This window comes from Bos indicus x Bos taurus, chromosome 22 (assembly GCF_003369695.1).
Source record: "Bos indicus x Bos taurus breed Angus x Brahman F1 hybrid chromosome 22, Bos_hybrid_MaternalHap_v2.0, whole genome shotgun sequence".
NCBI lineage: Eukaryota > Metazoa > Chordata > Mammalia > Artiodactyla > Bovidae > Bos > Bos indicus x Bos taurus.
In genome coordinates this window covers 49,034,974-49,058,925 of record NC_040097.1, presented here as the reverse complement: position 1 = coordinate 49,058,925, position 23,952 = coordinate 49,034,974, and the positions used below count along the sequence as shown (strand labels likewise).

At 51.4% G+C, this 23,952-nt stretch overlaps 1 protein-coding gene across 2 annotated transcripts in view; it reads left to right on the top strand.

The window, feature by feature from the left end:
* XYLB (xylulokinase) overlaps positions 1-23,952 on the top strand; it is a 42,958-nt gene that overhangs the window by 2,543 nt on the left and 16,463 nt on the right. The window contains exons 3-15 of one of the 2 annotated variants that reach the window (XM_027522781.1): positions 2,161-2,230; positions 3,664-3,744; positions 6,048-6,134; positions 6,769-6,897; positions 7,704-7,769; positions 9,460-9,532; positions 11,624-11,742; positions 15,371-15,452; positions 19,220-19,260; positions 19,829-19,944; positions 20,730-20,845; positions 21,494-21,567; positions 22,296-22,392. In XM_027522781.1, coding sequence (XP_027378582.1) covers positions 2,161-2,230; positions 3,664-3,744; positions 6,048-6,134; positions 6,769-6,897; positions 7,704-7,769; positions 9,460-9,532; positions 11,624-11,742; positions 15,371-15,452; positions 19,220-19,260; positions 19,829-19,944; positions 20,730-20,845; positions 21,494-21,567; positions 22,296-22,392 — 1,151 coding nt within the window. The remainder of the gene's footprint in view (positions 1-2,160; positions 2,231-3,663; positions 3,745-6,047; positions 6,135-6,768; positions 6,898-7,703; positions 7,770-9,459; positions 9,533-11,623; positions 11,743-15,370; positions 15,453-19,219; positions 19,261-19,828; positions 19,945-20,729; positions 20,846-21,493; positions 21,568-22,295; positions 22,393-23,952) is intronic. The other variant, XM_027522782.1, reaches the window with a different exon arrangement.

The following is a 23,952-nucleotide window of genomic DNA, read 5'->3' as shown; positions in this document are numbered from 1 at the left end:
GAGAATTGCTTTCTGGGGAAAAGATCATGATTTTAGAATTTTGTATTAGTTTGGTAGGCCTTCCAGAACAAAATCCCACAGACTGGGTGGTTTAAACAACAGACTTTTTAAAAAATTAATTAATATTTTCGCTGCATTGAGTCTCTGTGGCTGTGAGAAGGCTTTCTCTGGTTGTGGGGAGTGGGGGTTGCTCTCCAGTTTCAGTGTGTGGGCTTCTCACTGGGGTGACTTCTCCTGTGGAGCACAGGCCCTAGAGGCCAGGCCCAGTAGCTGGGATACATGGGCTTAGTAGCCCTGAGGCGTGTGGAATCTTCTTGGACCAAGGGTTGAAGCTGTGTCCCCTGCATTGCCACTGGATTCTTAATGACTGGACCACCAGGGCGATCCAAACAATAGACGTTTATGTTCTCACTCTTCTGGAGTCTGGAAGTCCAAGTTCAAAGTGCTGGCAGGGTTGGTTTCCTCTGAGATCTTTCTCGTTGCTTTCCAGACGGCTGCCTTCTTTGCTGCCTCTCACGTGGTCATCCTTCTACGTGAGTGCACCCCTGGCATCTCCTGGTTATTTATACCCTTATCTTTTATAAGGGCATCAACCATACTGGATTAGGGCCCACCCTGATGACTTCATCGTAACTTAATTACCTCTTTAAAGGTACTATCTCCAAACACAGTCACATTGTAAGGTACTGGGGCTTAGGACACGGTGAACTTCGAAGGACACAATTCAGTTCGTAACCGTTGTGGATTTGTTGATTTTGAGGTGGCTTGGAGTGGTCCTGGTGGACGTGCCCCTCCGTGTCTATTTTAGATCGCGTTCTGTTCTTGAAGCCTTCCCTTCTGGCCTGTCCGTCTCACTGCCCATCACCTTGTGTCGCCATCTGTTTCTTCCCCAGCTGATATGTCTCCTTGGAGCTGAGGTTGGAGGCTATCTTGCTTTCGTATTTTATATCACTACAGGCCACCCCTCTTAGAATTTTGAAAGTTTGTATCTTTCCAGGAATTGATCTATTTCATCTAGCCTATCAGATTTGTGGCCATAGTATTGTTCGTGCTGTGCTATGCTATGCTAAGTCACTTCAGTTGTGTCCGACTCTGTGTGACCCCATAGACGGCAGCCCACCAGGCTTCCCCGTCCCTGGGATTCTCCAGGCAAGAACACTGGAGTGGGTTGCCATTTCCTTCTCCAATGCATGAAAGTGAAAAGACAAAGTGAAGTCGCTCAGTCATGTCCGACTCTTAGTGACCCCATGGACTGCAGCCTACCAGGCTCCTCCGTCCATGGGATTTTCCAGGCAAGAGTACTGGAGTGGGGTGCCATTGCCTTCTCTGAGAATTGTTCATAATATTCCTTTATTGTCTTCTGATGTCTGTGAGATCAGTAGTGAAGACCCTTCTCTCATTTCTGATGTTGGTAATTTACATCTTCTCTCTTTTTTCTTGATTAGCTTGACTAGAGATTTATCAGTTGACCTTTCCATAGGATCAGCTTTTGGTTTCTTTGATTTTTCTCTTTTCATCTTCATTGACTCGTGCTCTGCTGCTGCTAAGTTGCTGAGTCGTGTCCAACTCTTCGTGACCCCATGAACTGCAGCCCACCAGGCTCCTCCGTCCATGGGATTTTCCAGCCAAGAGCACTGGAGTGGGGTGCCATTGCCTTCTCCAACTTGTGCTCTAATTTTTATTAAATTTATTATTTCTTCTCTTCTGCTTGGATTATTGTTGCCATATTTGAGTTTTTGTTTTTTATGTCTTTGAATATCTCAGTCTCTTTTTCTGTTGCTTCTTGATTTTGAGTCATCATTTAAAAGTCCTCCTCTCTCCAAAATTAGGAAGTCGACTTGGAAGGGCTTCTCATCCAACCCCAAACTTTCCCAACCCCCTTTATGCCCACTGCTCCAAGTGACAGCCTGGCAGGGTGAACACCTTGTATTTAGAAGACTTGTCTTTGCTGGTGCTTTTGGAGAATTGCCACCTCTGAGCCACACTGGGCAGTTTCCATGCCTTCTCTCTCCATCTTGCCCATCATCTTCCCTGTTCAATCTAGAGTTCCCCCACGAGGCTGGGGACGGGGTGCTTCTCCTTCTGCGGGAGGGATCCAGGATCTGCCATTGCCGGGCCCCAACCTGAGGCTCTGTCCCACATTATCTCTTCTACTTGTAGGACTCAGGGTGGAGTTCATGTTCACAAGGATGGCCTGACAGTGACCTCTCCGGTCCTGATGTGGGTCCAGGTAAGACAGGGATTCCTGTCCCTCTCTTGTCCCAGCCCGTCTCACCAGTATACTTGGAAATTGGCTCAGAAGCCTGAAGGTGGCAGCTCATGAGAGCCCCTGTTGGGACCAGGTCCTCCTGGGCAAATGGAATCTGCACGACCCAGGTCTTAGCTGGTGTCAGGACTTCTGAGCTGAAGAGACTCACAGAGGGGCTTCCAGGTGCTGAAACCAGAGGAGCTGGAAAGTCCTGCCATCTTGAAAAAGACACAGAGCAGACCTTTCCCAAACATTCTACTTTTAGGCCCTGTGTCCTCCCTTGTACCCTGAGATCCAAACATGGCCCTTACACTCTTCTCTTAGTGCTCAGTCCCCAGACCCTTCGACTCCAGGGGCAGGGGCCCTCAGCATGGTGACTTGTGACCTGCCCAGTTGGGCTTAGATCCATCCCAAGCCAGGCCTGCCTGCTCAAGACCAGTGAGGAAGGAAGATGCCTGTTGCCAGACCTGGGTTACCTGTGAGGCCACAGGACTAGGGTGTGGACAGCACAGGCAGGTGTGATAGGAGCCGAGGGCTCTCTCATTGACCACAGAGGACCTGAGACCCTGGAACTAGAGGTCAGACAACAGTAGCAACTGAATGTCCTCTGCCCACAGGTTTTTCAGTTCTCAGATGCTTAGCTGTGCTGCATGGCATGGGGGATCTGGTTCCCTGTCCGGGATTGAACCAGGGCCCCCTGCACTGGGAGCTCAGAGTCTTAGCCACTGGACCACCAGCAAAGTCTCTGGAGCCTTGTTCTGATGGGACCTTCAACTTTGCTCTTTGCTTCTCCATTGCATTGAAGTCATATCAGTATATGGTGACTGAAAATGCAGATAAAAGAAACAGAAATTTGAGCCACCTGGTTTTGGCTCTTCCTGAATACTTGCGTGCATGCTCAGTCCTGTCCAGCTCTTTGCGACCCTGGGGACGGTAGCCCACCAGGCTCCCCTGTCAATGGAATTTCCCAGGCAAGAATATTGGACTGGGTTGCCATTTCCTCCTCCAGGGGATCTTCCCAACTCAAGGGATTGAACCAGCATCTCCTGCATTGACAGGGGGATTCTTTACCACTAAGCCACCTGAGAAGCCCTTCTGCATGTTTGGAAGTCACCAGTTGGAGAGGCAAAATTTGAGGATTGCTGGTTTCTGATTCCATTTATTTAAAATATTTTTAGCATAGCTCACCCTTTTATTTGGTTGATGCTTACTCATTTAATTGATGTACTCTAGTGCTTCAAAGAGTCGGACACGACTGAGCAACTGAACTGAACTGAACTGAGTGCTTCCAAACCCTCAGTCATCGGTTCCTTCTTTATCTTCACTGACAGGGCAGGCACTTACAATCCAGGCTTGTGCATTAGCCTGGCTCCGTGGTTCAGGACAGTCACGGTGGCTTCTGTGCTTTTTCTCAGGCTTTGGATATCATCTTGGAGAAGATGAAGGCTTCGGGCTTTGACTTCTCTCAAGTCCTCGCCTTGTCTGGGGCGGGCCAGGTTGGTTTGCTGCAGCCTCTGTTCGCGGGGGCGTCTGTCTTGGGTGGTGGTGTGGGTGCTGAGGTGTTGGCTCCGCTCAAAGGACGGTGCACACCCTTGAGAGTCACTGCACATGTTTCGTTGCAGTGAAAATCCCTATAGCTGTTTCACCTTGGAGGATGAAACACAGGATCTGAGACAGTTCGTACAGTTAAATGTTGGACAGAAGAGAACGCTGGGTGAGGAGGAACTGGATCCAGGTCCTCCAAGGGGATGGAGGAAGCATTTGACATGAACTTATTATGACTGTTTGAGGGCACACAATGGCTTTTCTCTTTTCTGGAAGTAAAAATAAAGTCAGAAATCATGCTAACAACTATAGCAGTGTGATAATGACAAAGAACACCAAACGCCTAGCGTAAGCCAGGTGCGTTGCTGAACGTTTCACATACACTGAGTCTTCATAACAGTTGTACCAGGAGGTATCATGCAGTGGTTAGCACAGGGGGCTCCGGGTTTGATCCCTAGCTCTGCCATTTGCAAGCAGTGACCGGGGGCACGTTGTCCAGCTTTCTGGTGCCTCCATACTCTAATCTGCTGTGAGGTCAACGTGAATGTTAAATAGATAGGACAGTGCAAAAAAACCCCCAAGTTTTACTACTGTTTTTATTATCATTGCCATTTACATGGGGAAATGGAGGCGCCGAGAGGTGGTGTCTCTTGTCCAGAGTCACTTAGCTGCTAGGAGGGGAGTGAGGATTCCAGTCCAGTGTTATCCGAGAGGTGGTGTCACTTGTCCAGGGTCACTTAGCTGCTAGGAGGGGAGTGAGGACTCCAGTCCAGTGTTATCCTCTGAGTCACTCTGCCCCATGCTGGTTTAGCGTGTCTTCATGTCCTCATTGGAGAGTGCTCACCAACTCTTCTGAAGGTGCCTCTTCTTCCCCTGACCTAATGGAAGCGTATTGATTGTGTCCTTGTTCCTCTAAACAGAGTCCCTGGTGGTCTCGGCTGCCTCCCTCACCTGGACCCCCTCTCCCTCCCACGCGCCCCCTCTGCCCCCTTGGCCAGGTGTCCCAGGAGTGCCTCAAGCTTGCCATTTCTCTGACTGAGCGCTCCGTCTTGCCCCAGGTGCCCTCCTTCGGTGCTCTTTCTCAGGGAGTTGTCCCTCCCCACCTGGGACCACAACCCAAGTGTCAGCCTCGATTCCCCCATCCTCCTGCCCCCGCATTCCAGGGGGTCCCCTAATCCTGCTCATTTGTCCCTGACTCTTGAATCTGCCACCTCTTCTCCAGCGCCACCTCTGTGGCCCCAGGCCTGGTACCCACTGTGTTTCTCTGGGCCTCTGCTCCACCTTCCTGCCTCCAGCCTACCTTCTCCAGGACTCTCACAAGCACTTTCATCCATTCAACTCTGGCCGTCCAGAGTTCTCACCAGCCCAAGATAAAACCCAACCTCCCGAGCATGGATGTCAAGGGGTAGGCTGCCACCTCCCCATCCAGTCCCTTCTTCCCCCACCCCAACCTAAAGTTCCTTCCCTGCACATGCCAGCCGCTCTCAACCGCAGTTACTTTCTTCCTGGCACACCCCTGCACCCAACCCTGGGACCCTTTCCTAGTTACTGCATCCACTCCTATGCACACATACCCCCAGCTGGCTAGACTCCTCCCCGGCGTTTCCACAGCCCTGCCGCTGCACTTCATAGGGTTTTTTTGGCTGCGTCCGCGTTGTAGCACGTGGGATCTTTTGTTGCAGCACAAACTCTCTAGCTGTGGCCCGTGGGCTTAGTTGCTCTGTGGTATGTGGGATCTCAGTTCCCTGACCAGGGATCGAACCCATGTCCCCTGCATTGCACAGTGGATTCTTAACCACTGGACCACCAGGGAAATCCCTTAATAGAGTTTGTAATTGTCCACTTGTGTCTTTTCCCCTGACTAAACTCTAGCATCCTTTAGAATAGGGATGGTACTACCCTCATCCTCTGCCCCATCCTGGCATGATCTAGGTGATCAGTCAGTGTTTGTTGACTGAATAGTGGTAAATGAATAAATGAGTGAGTGTCAGATAATATTCTAAGCAATATATTTAAATACAGTTTTACAAAGGCTCCAAAATCTAGACCAATAATTGTTTGTTCCTCCATGTTTTGAGGTGGACAGGGCAGAGTTCCTCCTCATATTATAGAAATGAAAACCAAGTCTCATAAAGGCGATGAGCTCTATGACTTAGAAGTACTGAGACAGACTCAGAGTCCAGTTCTTTGGTGTGTAGTCTGGGCCCTTCCGGTCTCCAGGAGGCTGATGCGAGCTTGGGTTTTCCCTTGGCAGCAACATGGAAGCGTGTACTGGAAGACTGGGGCCAGCCAGGTGCTGACAAGCCTGTCCCCGGACCTTCCGTTGCGTGAGCAGCTACAGGTGAGTGTGGCCGGGTTGTGGGAGGCTGAGAAACTTCTACGGGAGGTGGTAGGGAAGAAGGGCTCCGAGCCCTGTAGGTCCTGAAGCCTAGGGCTTTTGGGCATTGTCAGGGGTGTGGGAACGTGGCTGAGCAGCAGTCCTGTGAGCATGGTCTGCCATGCACATCCCTGTGGTTGGGACAAAGGCTTGGGTGCTCACAGCCCTCATCACGTGGGTCCCTTGCAATCCAGCACGACTCTGGCAAGCTCCCTGCTCAAACTAGGGGACCTAGTGCCTCCCAGCGGTGCTGGTAAGGCAGGCTCTGGCTTCTTTTCTCCCAAGCTCCACATGCCCAGGCCAGCCTGCCCTTGGCTACAGCTCTGGCCCTCCGCCACTCCCTTCCTGTCTCTCCTGTTGCCTGTGGTGCTCAGGTACGCTTGCCAGAACCTTCTACCTAGAGTTTTCTGGGGAAAGACCCCGCCACCCAGGACAGACCAAGGTTTGGACATGAATGGCTTACCCATGGGTCTTCCAAGGTCACGTCCAGGGAAGAGACGTCCACTTCATCCCTGCTGTGCTGGGCAGTGTGGCCGCAGATGCCAGGTGGCCCCCAGGGTCAGCAGGCGGAGCTCACGCCTGTGCTCCTTCTTTCCAGGCCTGTTTCTCCATCAGCAACTGCCCGGTGTGGATGGACTCCAGCACCGCAGCCCAGTGCCGCCAGCTGGAGGCCGCCGTGGGCGGAGCCCAGGCTCTCAGCCTCCTCACCGGCTCCCGCGCTTACGAGGTGGGAGCGCCTGCCGTGATCTGGGGACAGGGGCTGGTCTAGGAGGAAGACCTGATTGGTGACCCTGGTCCCTTCTCCCTGGGGGTCTGGGAGGACACGCTGGTGACCTGCCCCTGTGGGAATCCTGGGAGGCCGTGTGGCTGCTGCCCCGTGGAGCCAGGCCCGGGCACTCTGACCCGTGGTTCTGAGCTAGGCCCTCTGCACTGCCCGTCCAGTGAGGGCAGGCCTGCTGCTGCTGCTCCCAGGTCAGAGCTGTGCTGTGTCTGTGGCTGATAGTGGCACCTCGATCTCAGCCTCTCTAACTTGGAGATACAAAGAGCACTTACATTTTGGGTAGTTTTGAAGCTGAAAGGCGTCAGCACTTACAGGCACTTGGTGCAGCTCCTGGGAAAGTAAAAAAAAAAAAAAAAAAAAATTGAGTACCTCTTTCTAATTGGCTTCAGCCACAGTCCCACCCCCTCCCACGGGGTGGCTGCTCTTGGCTCAGCCAGGCTCATGCCACCCTCCCTGGAGTAGAGGTTCGGGGGATAAGACTGACCCTATTTGGGTCGCCTGAGGTAGGAAGGATGTGGGTTAGGAAAATACGTGAGTCTCCTGCATGGGTGCCTTTGGTCAGAGCAGACATCCTGCCACATGAGAAGTGAGATTATTACCAAGGGTGTTCAACAGAAATCAAACATTTCCAGATTTCAGGAACCTTCTTACGCTCTTATTCAGAGCCTGCTATGCTAACTCTGTCAGGACTTTATGGAGTTGATCATTCTCCATAGGATATGGGTTTTTAAGCACTTGCACTCTTTTTCCAGCGATTTACAGGAAACCAGATTGCAAAGATTTACCAGCAGAACCCCGAGGCCTACTCACACACAGAGGTTGGTTAAACGTTCCTCTTTGATTACAAATCAGGGTCGAATTCTTTCTATAATTTTGCATAAATATACATGTCATGTACATGGGCTAAAAACATTGATGAGCAGACGTTAAGAATGATATGTGCTCAATTTGCTTTTATTCTCATTGTCAGGCTTTTTCCAAAGAAGAGGGAAAGAATGGAATTGTAGGAAAGAAAAGTCAGGGACTTTCCTGACTAGAAGGGTAGAAGTCAGGGTCAGAGTGGGAGCAGGGGGCCTGGTGTCTTCTGGGGACCACCTGAGTAGATCTGGGTGCCCTTCATCTCTGTCTCCTCAATTTCCTGGGCTTCCCCGGTGGGTCAGCAGTAAAGAATCTGCCTGCAATGCAGGAGACCTGGCTTCGCTCCCTGAATCAGGAAGGTCCCCTGGAGAAGGAAATGACAACCCACTCCAGTATTCTTGCCCGGAGAATCCCAGGGACAGAGGAGCCTGGTGGGCTATAGTCCATGGGGTTGCATAGGGTTGGACCTGACTGAGTGACTAACACTTTTACTTTTGGGTTCAGTATCCTATCGTTGATGCAGGATGCCTAACAGGCGCTTGATAGGTGTGGAGTCTCTGTTTTCTTATGAAATTTGTGAACCTGGACCAGTGTGTCTCTAGCTGTGGCCCTTCAACCAGAACCTGTATCCCAGGAACCCAGGTTCCATTCCTTGAGCCATAGTTGCTGAAAGCCAGAACTTAATGCCACCTGAGAAGCAGCTCAACAGCCTGGCTAGTGATACTCATCTCTAAGTAATTAGAAAATGATCAGCTTGTGTTAAACCATGCTGCTTTTTTAATCTTAGCATGCAGTTTACTATTTAGTGAGTCGAGGTTCCAGATTATTCTGCAGTGTTAGCTATTAATGAAGGTTTTGAGTGGAGGGGATGATAAAACTTCTCCAGAGTCTGTGTGTAGAACAGAGGTGGCCCGATTGTGAACAGGAGGTGTTGGCATTCTCTCCTCTGATCCAAGTGCCTGTGATTCCCATGTGGAAGCACAGACCCTCAGGGTGACATTTGAAATCAATTATCGGTTCCTCCCATTCATGTTTGGGGTCTCTGGCTTCCAAAGGGGATGGCTTTCACTTCTACTCATTCTGAACCCCTGAAACTGTCTTGGTTGGTTCTGAATTCTGTGGCCATACATCTACTTCCTCTGTGAATGGAAGCCATAGAAATGGAGGAAGGAAATCAGGGCACCACACTCCCTGGCACATGGATTCCGGTGAAAACTGCCTTCCCTCAGGGTGGCGTCTTCATACGGTTTTGGTATTGTTGTTTGGCTGCACTGCGAGGCTTGTGGGACCCTTAGTTCCCTGACCAGGGATTGAACCCAGGCCCCTAGCAGGGAAAGCCCGGAATCCTTACCACTAGACCACCAGGCAACGCCTTTTTCCCCTTGTAATTGTTGAACCTGGCCGATTGATGACTTGTCAGAAACCGCAGAGCAAGGGGCTTTCCTAAGGAGTCACCGCTTGGTGTCCCCGCCACTCCAAATGCCCTGCGAGACCGAGGCATCCTCCGGCCTCTCACTGCTGGGGCGTCTTGCTCAGAGTTTCTACTTCCCTCCCCAGCTTAAAACCCTTGTCCTGTTGTGTGCGTGTCACAAGTAGTCGGTTGTTCATGAAAGTGAGTCATGAATCGCACGGTATCTTTGTCTTTCGCAGAGAATTTCCCTGGTCAGCAGTTTTGCTGCTTCTCTCTTCCTTGGGTCTTACTCCCCTGTTGACTACAGTGACGGTAAGTCCTCAGAGCCCAGCGATGGGCCTGTTCAGCAGGTGTGCGGCAGCGTGAACCGTATCCAGTCTTCCATCCTGTCTGTTGCCAAGAAGGGAGGGTATTAGTTATCTTTTGTGGGTAACAAATGAGCCCAGTGCTTTGCAGCTGAGGGCCATCAATGCTTATTATCTCACAGACTTTCTGAAAGTCAGGAATCAGTGAGTGGCTTGACTGGATGCTTCTGGCTCTGGGTCTCTGAGGAGGTGGCAGTCAAGCTGGCCTCCAGCATTGAGGTCACTTAAAGGCTTGACTGGGGTTGGAGGATCCTCTTCCAGGCCACACATGTGGCTGTTGGCCGGAGGCCTCAGTTCCTTGTCCTAACCCCCCCAACACCACCATATGGGAGCTAGATTTCACCCCAAGGGAAGGGAAAGAGAGATAGCAGCCAAGCAGAAGCTGCAGAGTTTTTACATGCTAATCTTGGGAGTGACGTGCATCACTCTGTCCCATCCCTGGGCACACAGACCTCTGGGTACCAGAAGGGACCACACGTGGTGTGCACAGTAGGGCAGGGGATGAACAGGCACCATCTTGTAGCCTGGCTCCCTCAGGAGTTATATTTTGAAGTTCTTGTTCACATTTGGAGAACTCAGGAGAGTGATGAGCTTCTGGAATCAAAACCCTGACAAAAATAAATGCAGATGATGCCAATGAGGAAGGAGAGCTGGGAGGAGCTTGCTGAAGTAGCTCTGGGTTGAGGCTAGAGCAGAAGGAGGGACCAAGGAGGGAGGAGGAGGCAGAGCAAGAGCCCAGGCCTGGGAGAGTGACCTTAGGAGACCCCTGGGACACTCCAAGTCTCTGGGAGTTCAGCTGAAGTGTGTGAGTGCTGTTGTGTGCCAGACACTGGTTTAGTTTACAAGGAGAGAGAGTAAAGTGACGAAGGAGTGCTCCCCAAGCTTTGCTCACGATCTGGAGAAGAAAAGCTTCCTCCTGCCCAGGAGCCCAGCTCCTTGGAGCTAGGCCAGCAGAGAGCTACACATGGAGCAGCCCGTTCCCACCAGTGTTCTCCACACGCAGCCGGGCTGCTGAGCGCTACCGGAGAAAGTTCCACTGCTGCTCTGGACACGACTGAGCTTCACCCTCAGCTGGGCCTCCACCCGTTCCCCTCATTGTCGCCTTAGAAGTCACCTACTAATTTACCAGTTGTCTAACCATCTCACATGGGGACAGGGCTCCAGCAGCACCCAGCCCACTGGTCTGAGGCAGGGTCCTCCTGGGCCCCAGGAAGAGGCCCATCCACCTGTGCTCTGGATTCTCCCCACTCTCCATCCTCAGGAGAAGTAGATTATTTTAGGGAAGAGTTAGCTGATCACCAGGGCTTCCCTGTTGGCTCAGACGGTAAAGAATCTGCCTGCAGTGCAAGAGACTGACCTTGGTTTGATCCCTGGGTCAGGAAGATCCCTGGAGAACAGTACGGCTCCCCACTCCAGGATTCTTGCCTGGAGAACTCTATGGACAGAGGAGACTGGCAGGCTACAGTCCCTGGGGTCGGAAAGAGTCAGACATGACAGAGTGACTTTCACACACACATAGCTGATCTTAGTGATGAGTATGAGGAAGTTTGGAGGCATCTGAGAACTTCCCTCGAAAAGTTAGATGTGATTGAGAAACCCACATTGGTGCCAGGGCTGCCTCAGAGCCTTGAACCCCAGGGGACACTCAGAGCCATCCTAGATGCTGCTGCTGGGAGCTGCCTCCCCTGACCAGGTCTTAGAGACCAGAGGCCCACTGCAGAGTGACCCAGAGCTGTTGTATACATTCCATCAGGGAAGAGCTCCAGGTACATGTTTGCTGTGAGAATGATCCACTCTTGGCTAGATTTGTGCATTTTTACAAAAGATTTTTTAAAAGATTTCTCTTGGAACTTCCCTGGCAGTCCAGTGGTTAAGACTCCACACTGCCAATAGAGGGAGCGTGGGTTTGCTCCTTAGCTGAGGAACTAAGACCCCACATGCCACAAAGTATGGCCCAGAAATTGGGGAAAAAAATGAATAAAGGACACATTTTTTAAAAAAAATTTGTTTTTTCCTTCTTGTATCCTTCCTTCCTTAGGTTCTGGAATGAATTTGCTGCAGATTCAGGACAAAGTCTGGTCACAGGCTTGCCTTGGGGCCTGCGCACCTCGCTTAGAGGAGAAGCTTGGCCGGCCGGTGCCATCCTGCTCCATTGTGGTAGGTCCCCTGCCCGGTGGCGAGGCTCACTGGAGAGCTGGTTTGCTGCTGGGGAAGTGGTATAGTACACACACACACCCCACCCCGGACACACACACATCCATCCATTTACACAAGGGCACGCACACTTGGAACTTTGTCTAGTACAAGATAAGTAGTTGACGTGAGTCAGTGCACAATGTCTGGATCCCTGCCTTGCATTCAGGTGCTCAGGCCTGGTTGCAGATTCCTGCCTCGTGGCGGGGGTGAGGGGGTGAGGGGGTGAGGGGGTGAGGGGGCTGGGGAGTGGACTTTGGAAAATTGCGCCCTGGAAAATAATTAGAATGGGAAAAGGATTGAAGGCATATGTTCTGGGTGATTGCACTCCTTAGGAAAAAATGCACAAGATGGAAATTTAAGGGATAGGGACCACCAATGAAGCTTGGGGCAGGCAGTCTGGAGAAAATAAAAAGAAGTGCCAATGATCTGGGGAGAGCACCGGCCCTGGAGCCGCACCGTCTGTGGTGGAAGTGGTCTCTGCTGCTAACCGCCTTTGTGACCTTGTGCCTATTTCCTCTTCACTTCCACTGTCTCTGGAGCGGTAGGAACGCTACTACTTTCTATCTGTCAGGCTGTTGTGCAGAATGAATGAGGTGATACATGTAATGTACTTAAGATGGTGCTTGGTCCCAGGGCTAATATGAAGAACACTTGGGATAGCCACATGCAGAAGAATGAGACCGGACCACTGTCTTACTCCAGATACAAAAATTAATCCATAATGGATTAAAGGCTTGAATCTAAAATTTGAAACCGTAAAACTCTGAGAAGAAAACAGGTGGTTAGCTCCTTGATAGTCATCTTGGCAGAGGTTTTTTTTTGCATTTGAAACTAAAAGCAGGGGACTTTCATGGTGGTCCCGTGGCTAAGACGGCACATTCCCAGTGAAGGGGGCCCAGCTTCAAACCTGGTCAGGGAACCAAATCCCACCTGCCACCAGTAAGAGTTTGCATGCCACCAAAATGAAGATTGAAGATCCAGTGTGCTGCAACTAACACTTGGCATAGCCAAATAAATATTAAGAAAAAAACCCTAAAAGCAAAGACAACTAAAGCAAACCCAACAAATATAACTACAGCAAAATGAAAAGCTTCTGCACAGCAAAGGAAACCATTAACAAAGTGAAAAGGCAGCCTACCAACTGGGAGAAAATATTTGCAAAATCTACATCTGCTTCCCTGGTGGCTCAGATGATACAGAATCTGCCTGTAGAGTGGGAGAGCTGGGTCCAGTCTCTGGGTGGGGAAGATCCCCTGGAGGAGGGCATGGCAACCCACTCCAGTATTCTTGCCTGGAGAATCCCATGGACAGAGGAGCCTGGCGGGCTACAGTCCACGGGGTCTCAAAGAGTCAGACATGACTGAGCAACTAAGCATACATATCTGATAAAGGGAACGATTCGGTGAAAGAACTTCAACCATCGGTGTGGTACCCATGTTCAGCATAGCCACTGTCCATGCTCTGGTTTCTCCTAGTTGGCCAACTGAGTTCTTAGAGCACCCTGCACTCGGCCATTTGGTGGGAAGCACCTTCCCCACACCAGAACAAGTGGAAGCGCTGAGTGGGGCAGAGTGTTAGCTGTGAGGGAGACCAGAGCCCATGGAGAACCAGGCTACATGGAAACACTTATCTATCAACAGGAGGAGCTGAAAACAGCCTTTGCCACCACGAGCAGAATGTCAAAGCCAGATCGTCATCATCATCCCGAGGGTGGGCTTCCCAGGTGGCTCAGTGGTAAAGAACCCGCCTGCCAATGCAGGAGACATGGGTTTGATCCCTGGGTCAAGAAGATCCCCTGGAGGAGGAAATGGCAACCTGCTCCAGTATTCTTGCCTGGGATAGAATGACCATGGGATGGTTAAGTGTCAGACGCGACTGAGCACGCACATATCACCCAGAGGGTGCCGTGAAGCCAGCACACAGAGCTAAGGGTGTCCTGCTCCATAGAAGCAGACAATTCAGAACCCAGGCAGGCTGATGCACAGCAGAAAGGGAAAAAGGAAGGGCGAACAGAAAACAGCCAAGCCTCTGGGACCGGTGTTGCACACGGCTCTTAGTTTCCAGTCGATGGAGAGCAGTGTTTTGTCCACGGCAGCCAGCTTTGTTTGCCTTACACCAAGAACACATGCCTCCAAGAGGGGCCTCGTGCAGACGCGAGCAGCTTGAGGAACAGAAAAGAACTGATTTGGAAAAGTGTGTTTTCGTTTGAAACATATGTACCCACGTGATGGGGGGAAACAAGGAAAATTCATGTTTTCTGTCATCTCTTTTTCTGAAGGTGGTGCCCAGATGGCTTTCTCTCCCCTTCTGCAGGAAGATTTTTGGAGATGTCATGTAGCGACGCCTCCGCCTCGCAACCTCCCAGCCCACCTTTTTCGCCAGGAGTTGTGGCCTCACGTGTCCCTTGGCAGCCTCCTGCCTGAGCTGTAGCTCATTTCCCTCTTCTGCCCTGGGGGCTTCTGGAACTCTGCAGCTGTGCTCTGCCAGCCTGGGGGATCGGGGTTAACCCCCCACACACACACACCCCTTTCTCCTGTGAGGAGCTGTGCAGAGCTGCTCCCTGTCCCACCTGCAAGAGGACAGCCTGCCTCAAATGCTGCCCAAGCCAGCACCGGCTCCCCAGAGTACCCTTCCGTTTCATTCTTTCAACCCCCACCCTCATTTCCTGGGGTCACTTCCCCAAATAAGCCACCTGCACAAGCCCTGACTCAGACTCTGTTCTCTGAGGCAACCCAGGCCAAGACATTTATCTCCCAGGCTTTATTCTCGTGGAAATCCGAAATGTTGTTGGATGGAGCAAAGTGGTCTTCCCAGACAGTGGGAAATCCCTTTTCTAAAAGTTTTTCTGACTGTGCCACTGGGCATGTGGGATCTTAGTTCCTCGACCAGGGAGCTAATTCACGCCCCCTGCAGTGGAAGGGTAGATTCTTAACCACTGGGCCACTAACGAAGTCCCGGAAATCTCATCATTTATTTTAAATTTTTGGAATAAGAGAAAGTCAGGGAAAGGAGAGGGTGGGGTCGGGGAGCTTTCTTTTCATAACTATGCTTTCTAAAGACTGTAGGTCTGTCTAGAAGGTATCCCTGCCCTCTGATCCCACAGGAAGTCTCGAAGGGGCCCTGAGAGCTTTGGTTCCTGGTGGAGGCTCTTCCCCCACGGCGCCTTTCCTTGGTTTATTTTCTTTAGAACATTGACCTCTGCGTATGCATGTCTGATTGCTCATGATCTGATTGCTGGGCTGTTAGAGCATGTGTGTAAGGCATTATCTATTTCCACAAGTTTGTTTAATAATTTTTAATGTAACATCCGGAATTTGGGGCTTACAAAGCGAGCCCACATTGGGGGCAGTTTTATTCTAGCTGCCTTGACTCTCAAAATCAAGCGTGCCTTGAGGCAGTGAGACAACTTCGTGTTCATGGTTCCAGCCCCGTGCTGGGCTCCGCTGGTGTTCTGTGAACAGGACGTCCCAGCTGTGATGAGCCTCTCGGCCCCACCCAGGCCTGTTGCTTTCCCGTGGCCTGAAGGTGGGCAGCTGTGCCAAGCAGGTGGGATTTGCTTCTGTAGAACACACTTGCTTTCTCTCCTCAGGGAGCCATCTCTTCCTACTTTGTCCAGCGCTATGGGTTTCCTCCAGAATGCAAAGTGGTGGCCTTCACTGGGGACAACCCAGGTGAGTACCTCTTGGGACTTCACCCCCCCAGTAGCCTACTTTGGTCCTTGCTGAACACTGGCGAATGCCAACCAACCTCCTGGGGAGGCCTGTCTGGCAGGCCCTCTCTCCGTGGCCACCTGCTCCCCTGCTCGCCTGAACACTGACTCCTTATACCTGCCCTGCCTTGGCCCTGGCTGTACCCACAGGGTACAGGTACCCACCTGGGGCCACCCAGGGCTGCCCAGCAAGGTGAGGGCTGATCAGTGGAGGAAGACAGTCAAGCCCACCCTCCCTGACCTGCCTTTTCTGTTCCAAAGTAAGCCTCTCAGTTCCTCCACCTCTTCCTCCAGTACCCAGCGTTAAGACTCTCACCCCTTTTCTGACATGTTGTTGTTCAGTCACTCAGCTGTGTCCGACTCTTTGCGATGCCGTGGACTGTAGCACGCCAGGCTTCCCTGTCCTTCACCATCTCCTGGAGCTTGCTCAAACTCATGTCCATCGAGTCAGTGATGTAGATACGACTTACTCTTCATTGAAGCCTCTTGGTTCCTCTTCCTCCTTCTCTTCTCTGGGGTTTCCCAACAGGTCTCTCAAGGAAGGCCAAATGGCCCCAGACTGCTGCCCCTCACCTCATCCTGGCAGCCCTTTCCTAATGAGCCACCAAATCAGGGTTGATGGAAAAAGTAAACAGAAATAGAATAAATGCAAATACAATACCAACTTGAACTCAGGGGAAGGACAAGTGATGAGCTAGTGTGTAAGTGTAACTCAGGCATTGTTTGAACTTCAAACAACATGCTTTTTCAGTGTGTATCCCAAGTTATTTCTCTGAAATTGAAATGTGACTGAGTGCCCTGTATTTTATCTGGCAATTCTATGCCAAATTGCCACCCCGTGCAGCCATTCCTGCTCTAAGAAAGTGAGCCTGAGAGGTGCATATGAAAGGGTTTGGGCTGCTTTGTGGTGGAGGCTGGGGTCTGGCTTCAGCTTTCCCTCTGGCTTCCACACCCACAGCCTCCCTGTACTTGCCTCCTACTGGTTATGCAGATGAGGATGTGGACCGCAAAAATAAAATAAAAAGAGGCACTTGTGTTTAGGAGTGGAGCTGTGTGCCTAAGAATGGAGCTGAAGGTCTTGTTAAAATGCACGCGTCGTCACAATGTGTCATGTGTTAAGTCGCTTCAGTCGTGTCTGACTCTTTGTGACCCCATGGACTGTAGCCCATCAGGCTCCTCTGTCCATGGAATTCCCCAGACAAGAATACTGGAGGGGGTTGGCATGCCTCCTCCAGGGGGTCTTCCCAACCCAGGGATTGAGCCCGTGTCCCTTATGTCTCCTGCTTCGGCAGTGGGTTCTTTACCGCTAGTGCCACCTGGGAAGCCCGTCATCATAATGATGCTATTAAATTCCACATTGCCTGCAGTATCTGTGTGTACTTTTGTGACCAGGAAAAAAAAGCATTTAAGTTGCCATTACTGCTGTTTCTGTCCCCAGTATAAATAGCACTTATGGTGCTCCGAGGTCTGCTCTGGGCCCGTCTGCTTTGGAGCTGGGGGCACGTGAGCATGTCCCTGCCACCGTGTGGTTGCGTCAGTGTCCTGGCTGTGTCTCCTCCCTTCCAGGGTGACCACCACTCTGGCATCTGCTGGGAGCTCCCAGGACCCAGACGAGGGCCGCCCTGTCCCTGAGCAGATTCTGTAGCCCTTTGCACAGAGCCCTTTTGTCAAGGCACAAACCCAGACTCAGAGCAGGTTTTGGGGAAGGGCCCCTCATGTTCCTTAGGGGCCTGAGATGAGGTGAGACGGAGGCTGGTGGACATTGACCCAGTTCCTGCAGCAGCAAGGTGTGAGGCCTGTCCTCCTGGCGCTAGTTTGAGAGGCAGCTCTGGGCTGCGACGGGCGTGTTCTGGTGCCCAGGCTTCCCCGGGGATGCCAGGCCCCCAGTTCCTATCTATCCTAAAGGTTGAGGGGCCCTGTCTCCCTCAGAAAAGAGCAGCTGGTGCGCAACTCAGGACAGCCCTACACTTTGCGGGCCAGGTTTGTTTTCTTTTAAAATGGAAATAACTTCATCAAGTCTCATTAGAAGAAAAATATAACTATATATATTTTCATATTGGAATATAGTTCATTTGCAACGTTGCGTTACTTTCAGACGTCCAGCAAAGTGATTTAGTTATACGTAGACATGTATCTTTTTCAGAGTCTTTTCCCATATAGGTTATTACATAGTGTTAAGTAGAGTTCCCTGTGCTTCCTTGTTGCTTGTCTATTTTATGTATATTAATGTGTGTATGTTAATCCCAACCTCCTAATTTATCCCCTCTCCCCTTTCCCTTTCGGTAACCTTGAGTCTTTTTAGAAAAATGTATATTCTTAGGCCTACTCTATCAACTAGAAGAATGTCAGGGAAAATAATGGGCCTGCTTTTTTACCACTGAAACATGAGCTTCTGGGCAAGTTTGAGAAGGAATGACAAAGAAGCAGCTTTTTAAACCTTCCTTTGGGGCTTTGCTTTCAGGCTGAATGTTGGAAGTACCAGGCAGGTAGCCCTCAGCCAGTCCCTCCCTAAGTCTGACCTTCACTCTCCTGCCACCTCAAATAATGTGTTAGTCTTACGCTTTTTTCTTATATACCAGGGATACCTCTTCATTGCAGGAACAGATTTTAAGTACTGACAAACCAAGGGAAGAATGTAAAAAAATCATCCACGATCCCTTAATCCAGAGATAACCACAATTAAAATTTTGAGGACTAGTCCTTCTAACTTTCTTTTTCTGTGCCCATAAGTAACACATTTTAATCAACCAAGGCAGTGTTTTTGTGAACTTCGTATGTGGTTGTCTCGGGTTCCACTGCTCTGGCATTCAGTTCACCAGTCTCCCTCGGATGGAAGTGGAAGGTGAGGTAGGAATGGCTTTTAGTATTTAGACAGTGCAGACATTGTCCTGTCCCTTGTCCCTGCAGGCTTAGAGGTGGGATTCCTGAGTCCAGAGCTCTGACACCTGGTGTATCAGTGAGCAAGGCAGATAAACAAGCTGCCATGGGCCTCATGTCAAAGGGAACAGTCAACATAATCTTGCCCCTTTCCTTCCCAGCTGAGGGAAGGCCTCGCCTTGTGTGTCCTAACAGAGGGTGGGGACTGTGGATCCCTGTAGATGCAGCTTCTGAGCCCAATCAGAGGCCTGGAGCACAGAAACCCCAACTTCTGGCCTTGGTTGCTGTCATTTGGTCCCTCAGTCTGACTCTTTGTGAGCCCATGGACTGCGGCACACCAGGCCTCCCTGCCCCTCCCTATCTCCTGGAGTTTGCCCATGTTCATGTCCGTTGAATCTGTGATACCATCCAACCATCTCATTCTCTGTTGCCCCCTTCTTCTGCCTTCAGTCTTTCCCAGCTTCAGGGTCTTTCTCAGTGAGTGAGTTCTTTGCATCGCGTGACCTAAGTATTGGAGCTTCAGCTTCAGCATCAGCCCTTCTAATGAGTATTCAGGGTTGATTTCTTGTAGGATTGACTGGTTTGATCTCTTTGCTCTCTAAGGGACTTTTCTTCAACACCACAGTGCAGAAGCATCAGTTCTTCGGTGCTCAGCCTTCTGTATGGTCCAAGTCTCACCTCCTGGCCTTTGGGGCGTCCTTGGCCCTCATCCCACCCTGCTCCTGCCTCCCTCTCAGCTTGTAGGCTGGGGTTTGGAGGTGGGGGCTTCACTCCATCTGAGGGAGGTGACTGGTCTGCTAAGTGGCTCCCTTGCTACCTCCAGCTAACCACAGGCTCCCCTCCCATTCTCAGCTTCGCTGGCAGGCATGAGGCTGGAGGAAGGTGACATTGCGGTAAGGTGACCTCTCCCTCCCAGAGGCGGGGTCAGTTCCTGCCCCAGGGGACGAGGGTACTGGGTGTCAGCAGCATCCTATCAGTGGGGCATCCAAGGTCAAAAGGCAGCTGAGGGAGGGGAGAGGGAGACCCAGGCCCCAGGACCTGCCCACAGCTCCTCTCTTAGGAGGTCAGTTGCCTGTGCTGAGTAGACAAGTCCCCTGCCTGCCTTGACAGTGAGCACAGGCAGAAGGGTCAGACCTCAGGCCAGAGGACTGTGAGCCCTCCAGGAGATAAAGACATAACCCAGACCCTTCTGCTTCTAGTGGGAAACCAGTCATCACCTGATCCATGACTTAGAGGTGGTTGTAGTAAGTTCTAGAAAAACAGCCCATGGAATTCATGCTAACTCGAACCCGGGGAGCTGACTTTGGATTTTGGTGTGGGCGGGTCAGCAGAGGTTTCGCTGAAGAAATGGCGTTTAATCCAAGGATCTGCAGCCTGGACAGTGAAGCGAGAAGGGGGTCAGGGCGGCTCTGCTGGAGTGCCAGAGATGGAGCCGCCTCACTTCTGCCTGTCTCTCTCCAGGTCAGCCTGGGCACCAGCGACACGCTGTTCCTCTGGCTCCAGGAGCCCACGCCTGCCCTGGAAGGCCACATCTTCTGCAACCCGGTTGACCCCCAGCACTACATGGCACTCCTGTGGTAGGCTGGGTGTGGGGGAGGAGGTGCGGGCAGGGCTGGCACCGTGTGGAGCCCCTGGGGCATTCCACTGAGCAGGCTCTGGGGGCACCTGAGACCCCAGGGACTCACTGGGTCTTGCTGAGAGCAGAGTTGGTGTCGGGGTGCGGTGGGGGGAAGCGCCCAGGACCTGAAGTCTCTCCCAAGCCCAGGTACAAATTCCATCCCCAACACCTGTATTGCGTGTGGCCTGAGGTAGACCCCAGAGCATATCTTAGCCACACTTTGCCCATAAAGTGGGAGGATCAAGAGGTTTACTTCATAGTGATGTTACGACGTATCTGGCACATGGTGGACCTTCAACCAATGGCAGTAAGGGCATCCTGCCTCCTGACAGTTCTCATGAAAGGGATTTGTTCTGCATCTTCCAAACAGGCATTTGGCGACCTGCTGGAAGCTAGCTCCAGGAACCACTGGAGAATATGTCAGTCTAGTAAATCTGGCCAGTTCTGCCCATTGTCCAGAGGGTACAATGTGCCGAAACCACAGCTCTGTCTCTCCCTGGGACTCTTTCGTGGCAGCCTCCTCTGTAGACAGAGCCCCCAGGACAAGTGCATTTTCTGGTGACTCCTGGGGAGGTGCACCGGGCTTGCTACATGAGGCGGAACCTCAGGTCCTTGCTGTGCACTGGCTGGGATGGGGTCCAGCCTGACCTGCAGCCCCTCTACCTGGGACTCTTCCCCAAAGCCCGTGGATCCACTCAGAACGCACCTAGCACCTCCCTCAGGGTTGTGTGTGCACTTCTGCAGCTTTAAAAATGGCTCCCTGATGAGAGAGAAGATCCGTGATGAGTCTGCTTCTGGTTCCTGGAGCAAGTTCTCCAAGGCGCTGCAGTCCACAGAGATGGGGAACGGCGGAAACCTGGGTAGGCTGCTGAGCGGGCCTGTGAGGGAACAGCTGCCGGGGGAGCAGGACAGGGCCGGGGAGGAGCCAAGGGGAGCCCTGACTGTCTCCACTTCTGCTCCATGGGCCCTAAAACTCATGTGGGACCCCCCCGATCTGAGTGAGGCGGGGAACGGCAGACCAGGCCAGAGCTGCATCTTCTGTGCCTTGGAAGCGCCTGGTGACAGCATCAGAGGTGGCAGCCACAGTGTCTGCTCTGCCCCGGTGCATCCCTGCGTGCAGCTTTCTGCCCCAGACACCAGGTCCTGTTAGGAAAAGTGCCCCGCCCTGGGGCAGGCCATCTGAGCAGGGAGGGAACATGCCTCCCTGGGTCAAACCTGTGCTGGCATTTTAGGTAGGGTTAGTTGGACAGCCAGCTGCCCCCTGGCTTGGGCTGCCAGGTGAGTGTAGGAAGAACTGTCTCCATGAGGAGCTAACCTGGGCCTTTCCAGTTTCCCTCTGTCTTGCTGGAGAGAAGGACCTTAGAATATTCACAGTCTCCTCCAGGGAATGGGAGGCCCAGGGAACAGGGATGTAGGGTCATTTCACCCTGCTTTTTTCCAAAGCTGTTGAGAAGCTGATCTTTTATTTTTGACCACTGATAGCTAATCTTTTCCTGGTCTTGTTTCAGGTTTTTATTTTGATGTCATGGAAATCACCCCAGAAATTATCGGGCGCCATAGGTTTAGTGCAGAAAACCATGAGGTATGTATGTTATTGGTCAGTTGAGCTACGTTGACTCCATTTTTGACTATTAAATTTTTAAAAATACCTATGAAATTATGCTAGCTTTAGGGACCTCATTCATTTAATCAGCCAGTGATAAAACAAATACTTGAAAAAAAAATTTGATTTGAGGTAAAGTTGATTTGTAATATTGTGTTAGTTTCAGATGTGCAGCACAGCGATTCAGTTTTTCTTCAAATTATATTCTGAAAAAATAGGTAACCTGTATATATTTTATAGGTTATTACATGATATTGACTATGATTCCCTGTGCTATACAGTAAATCCTTGTTACTTATCTATTTTATGTACAGTAGTTTGTATCTGCTAATCCCATAAGCCGGAGATTAATCCCATACCGACTGAGCCTGAGCTCTCCCATGCTCTGACTCCCCAAGTCCACTTTGGGGTGAGTGAGGCCATGAGTGCACGTGTGTGTGTGTGTGTGTGTGTGTTTGACAGGCAAAGTCAGTGGTTCAAGAACACCACTTATGGGTGAGCTCCAGTGGAGGTCTGTCATGAGCACCAGATCTGGGCTATTGTTTAAAAACACCACACACACACACACACACACACATACCCACAGACACACACATACACACCACACGCATACACACACACACACACACACACACACACACACGCACACACACAGAGTGAGTGGACAATGAGAGCTCTTCACTCTGTCCACTTTCTCCTGGAGACAGGTCTCGGCATTCCCCCAGGATGTAGAGATTCGAGCACTGATCGAGGGACAGTTCATGGCCAAGAAGATTCATGCTGAGGCGCTGGGCTATCGAGTCAGTAAGTGAGCTGCCAGGGGGCTGTGTTCTGGAGTGGGGCCCAGGGGTCCTGCTCACACACTGAGGTGCTTGAGACCCTTTCTGCCTTCACACCAGGCCTCGTGGACACTCTTAAGGCTCCATCACGGGGTCCTTGTTTTTGCAGGAGGGAAATAGAGCCTGGACCTGGTGGGGGGATGAGATGGACTGTTCCTGTGGGCAGGCATAGACTAGGAGGTGGGTTGTTCCTGCCTCTCTGCTCTGGCACCGGTGGCCTCATCTCCTGGCCAGGAACTGTAGGATTTGAGAGATCTGTCTATAACCCTCAGCCCCATCCTGCAGACAAAATGTCCTAAGCTCGGGATCCTGAGGACACAGGCAATGCGGGTGGCAAAGGTCTGGGGGGGGCCATCAATGAACCTTCACCTTCTGGGCACACCCCTGCCCGTGGGGCACAGCTCTGGGCATTTCAGCTTGAACAGGTGAGAGAGGGGATGTAGAACCACCGAGAGACCTGCAATGGAGAGGGCAGAACCAGGGCCGGGGCAGACCCACGGGAGGAAGGGACTTCTAAGAACTGAGCGATGGATGGGCAGCTTTAGGAGGTCAGTGAGTGCCCCTACTGATGTTGCCGGAATGGTCTGGGGGAGTCTGAAGGATATTGGACCAGCCGACCACAGAGTCCAGGTTTCCGAGATGTATTTATCCCTCTGGGCAGCAGCTGTGGTCAACAGAAGGTCGAACCCCCTGGAATCCTCTCAGCTTGAGGGTCTCATGATACTTCTACCGACAATCCAAGTCCTGTGGAGTGTGTATTTTATGTCTTTGAACCTATCAGGTAAAAAGGACACTTTAAAAGTAGGCACTAGGTAAACCTTTTTGGAAACCTGTTAGGCAGCAGCTACTAAAGCTGCGTACAAACCCACCTGGCAACCTCACTTCCCGGCGGATGCAGGACAGAGATGTGGACACGTGTTCACTAAAGTCGTGCAGAAGGCCACTCCCCGGGGCCCTGTGCTTGACACCCATGCTGGAAACAACCCAGTGTCTGTCGAAGGTAGGATAAATGCCTCGTGGGGTGTTCAGATGACATGATCCTACGCAGAAATGAAGGTAAACCAGCCTCAACCAAGCACAGCAAAATGGATGCGTCTCACAAATGAAAACGCTGAGCAGAAGAAACCAACCCAAAAGTGTGTGACAGATTCTGTGTACAGCGGGTTCAAAAGCAGACGAAAGTGTCTGCTGTCGTTGGAAGTCTGGCTGGTTGGTAGTTACCTTCCGGGGGGCCATGGTGCCTCTGGGGTGCTGGTGAGACTCTGTTTCATAGGTTATACAAGTGTCTTCAGTTGAAAACACGTCAGGCTGTCAGCATATGGTGCACATGTGCATTTGTTAGGATGTATACAGCTCAACAACATTTTTTTTTTTTTCATTTTTAAAGATTTATTTATTTGGCTGCACCAGGTCTTGGCTGCAGCATGCAGGATCTTCATTTCAGCATGTGGAATCCTAGTTCCCTGACCAGGGAAGGAGCCTGAGCCCTCTGGATTGGAAGCGTAGAGTCTTAGCCATGGGACCA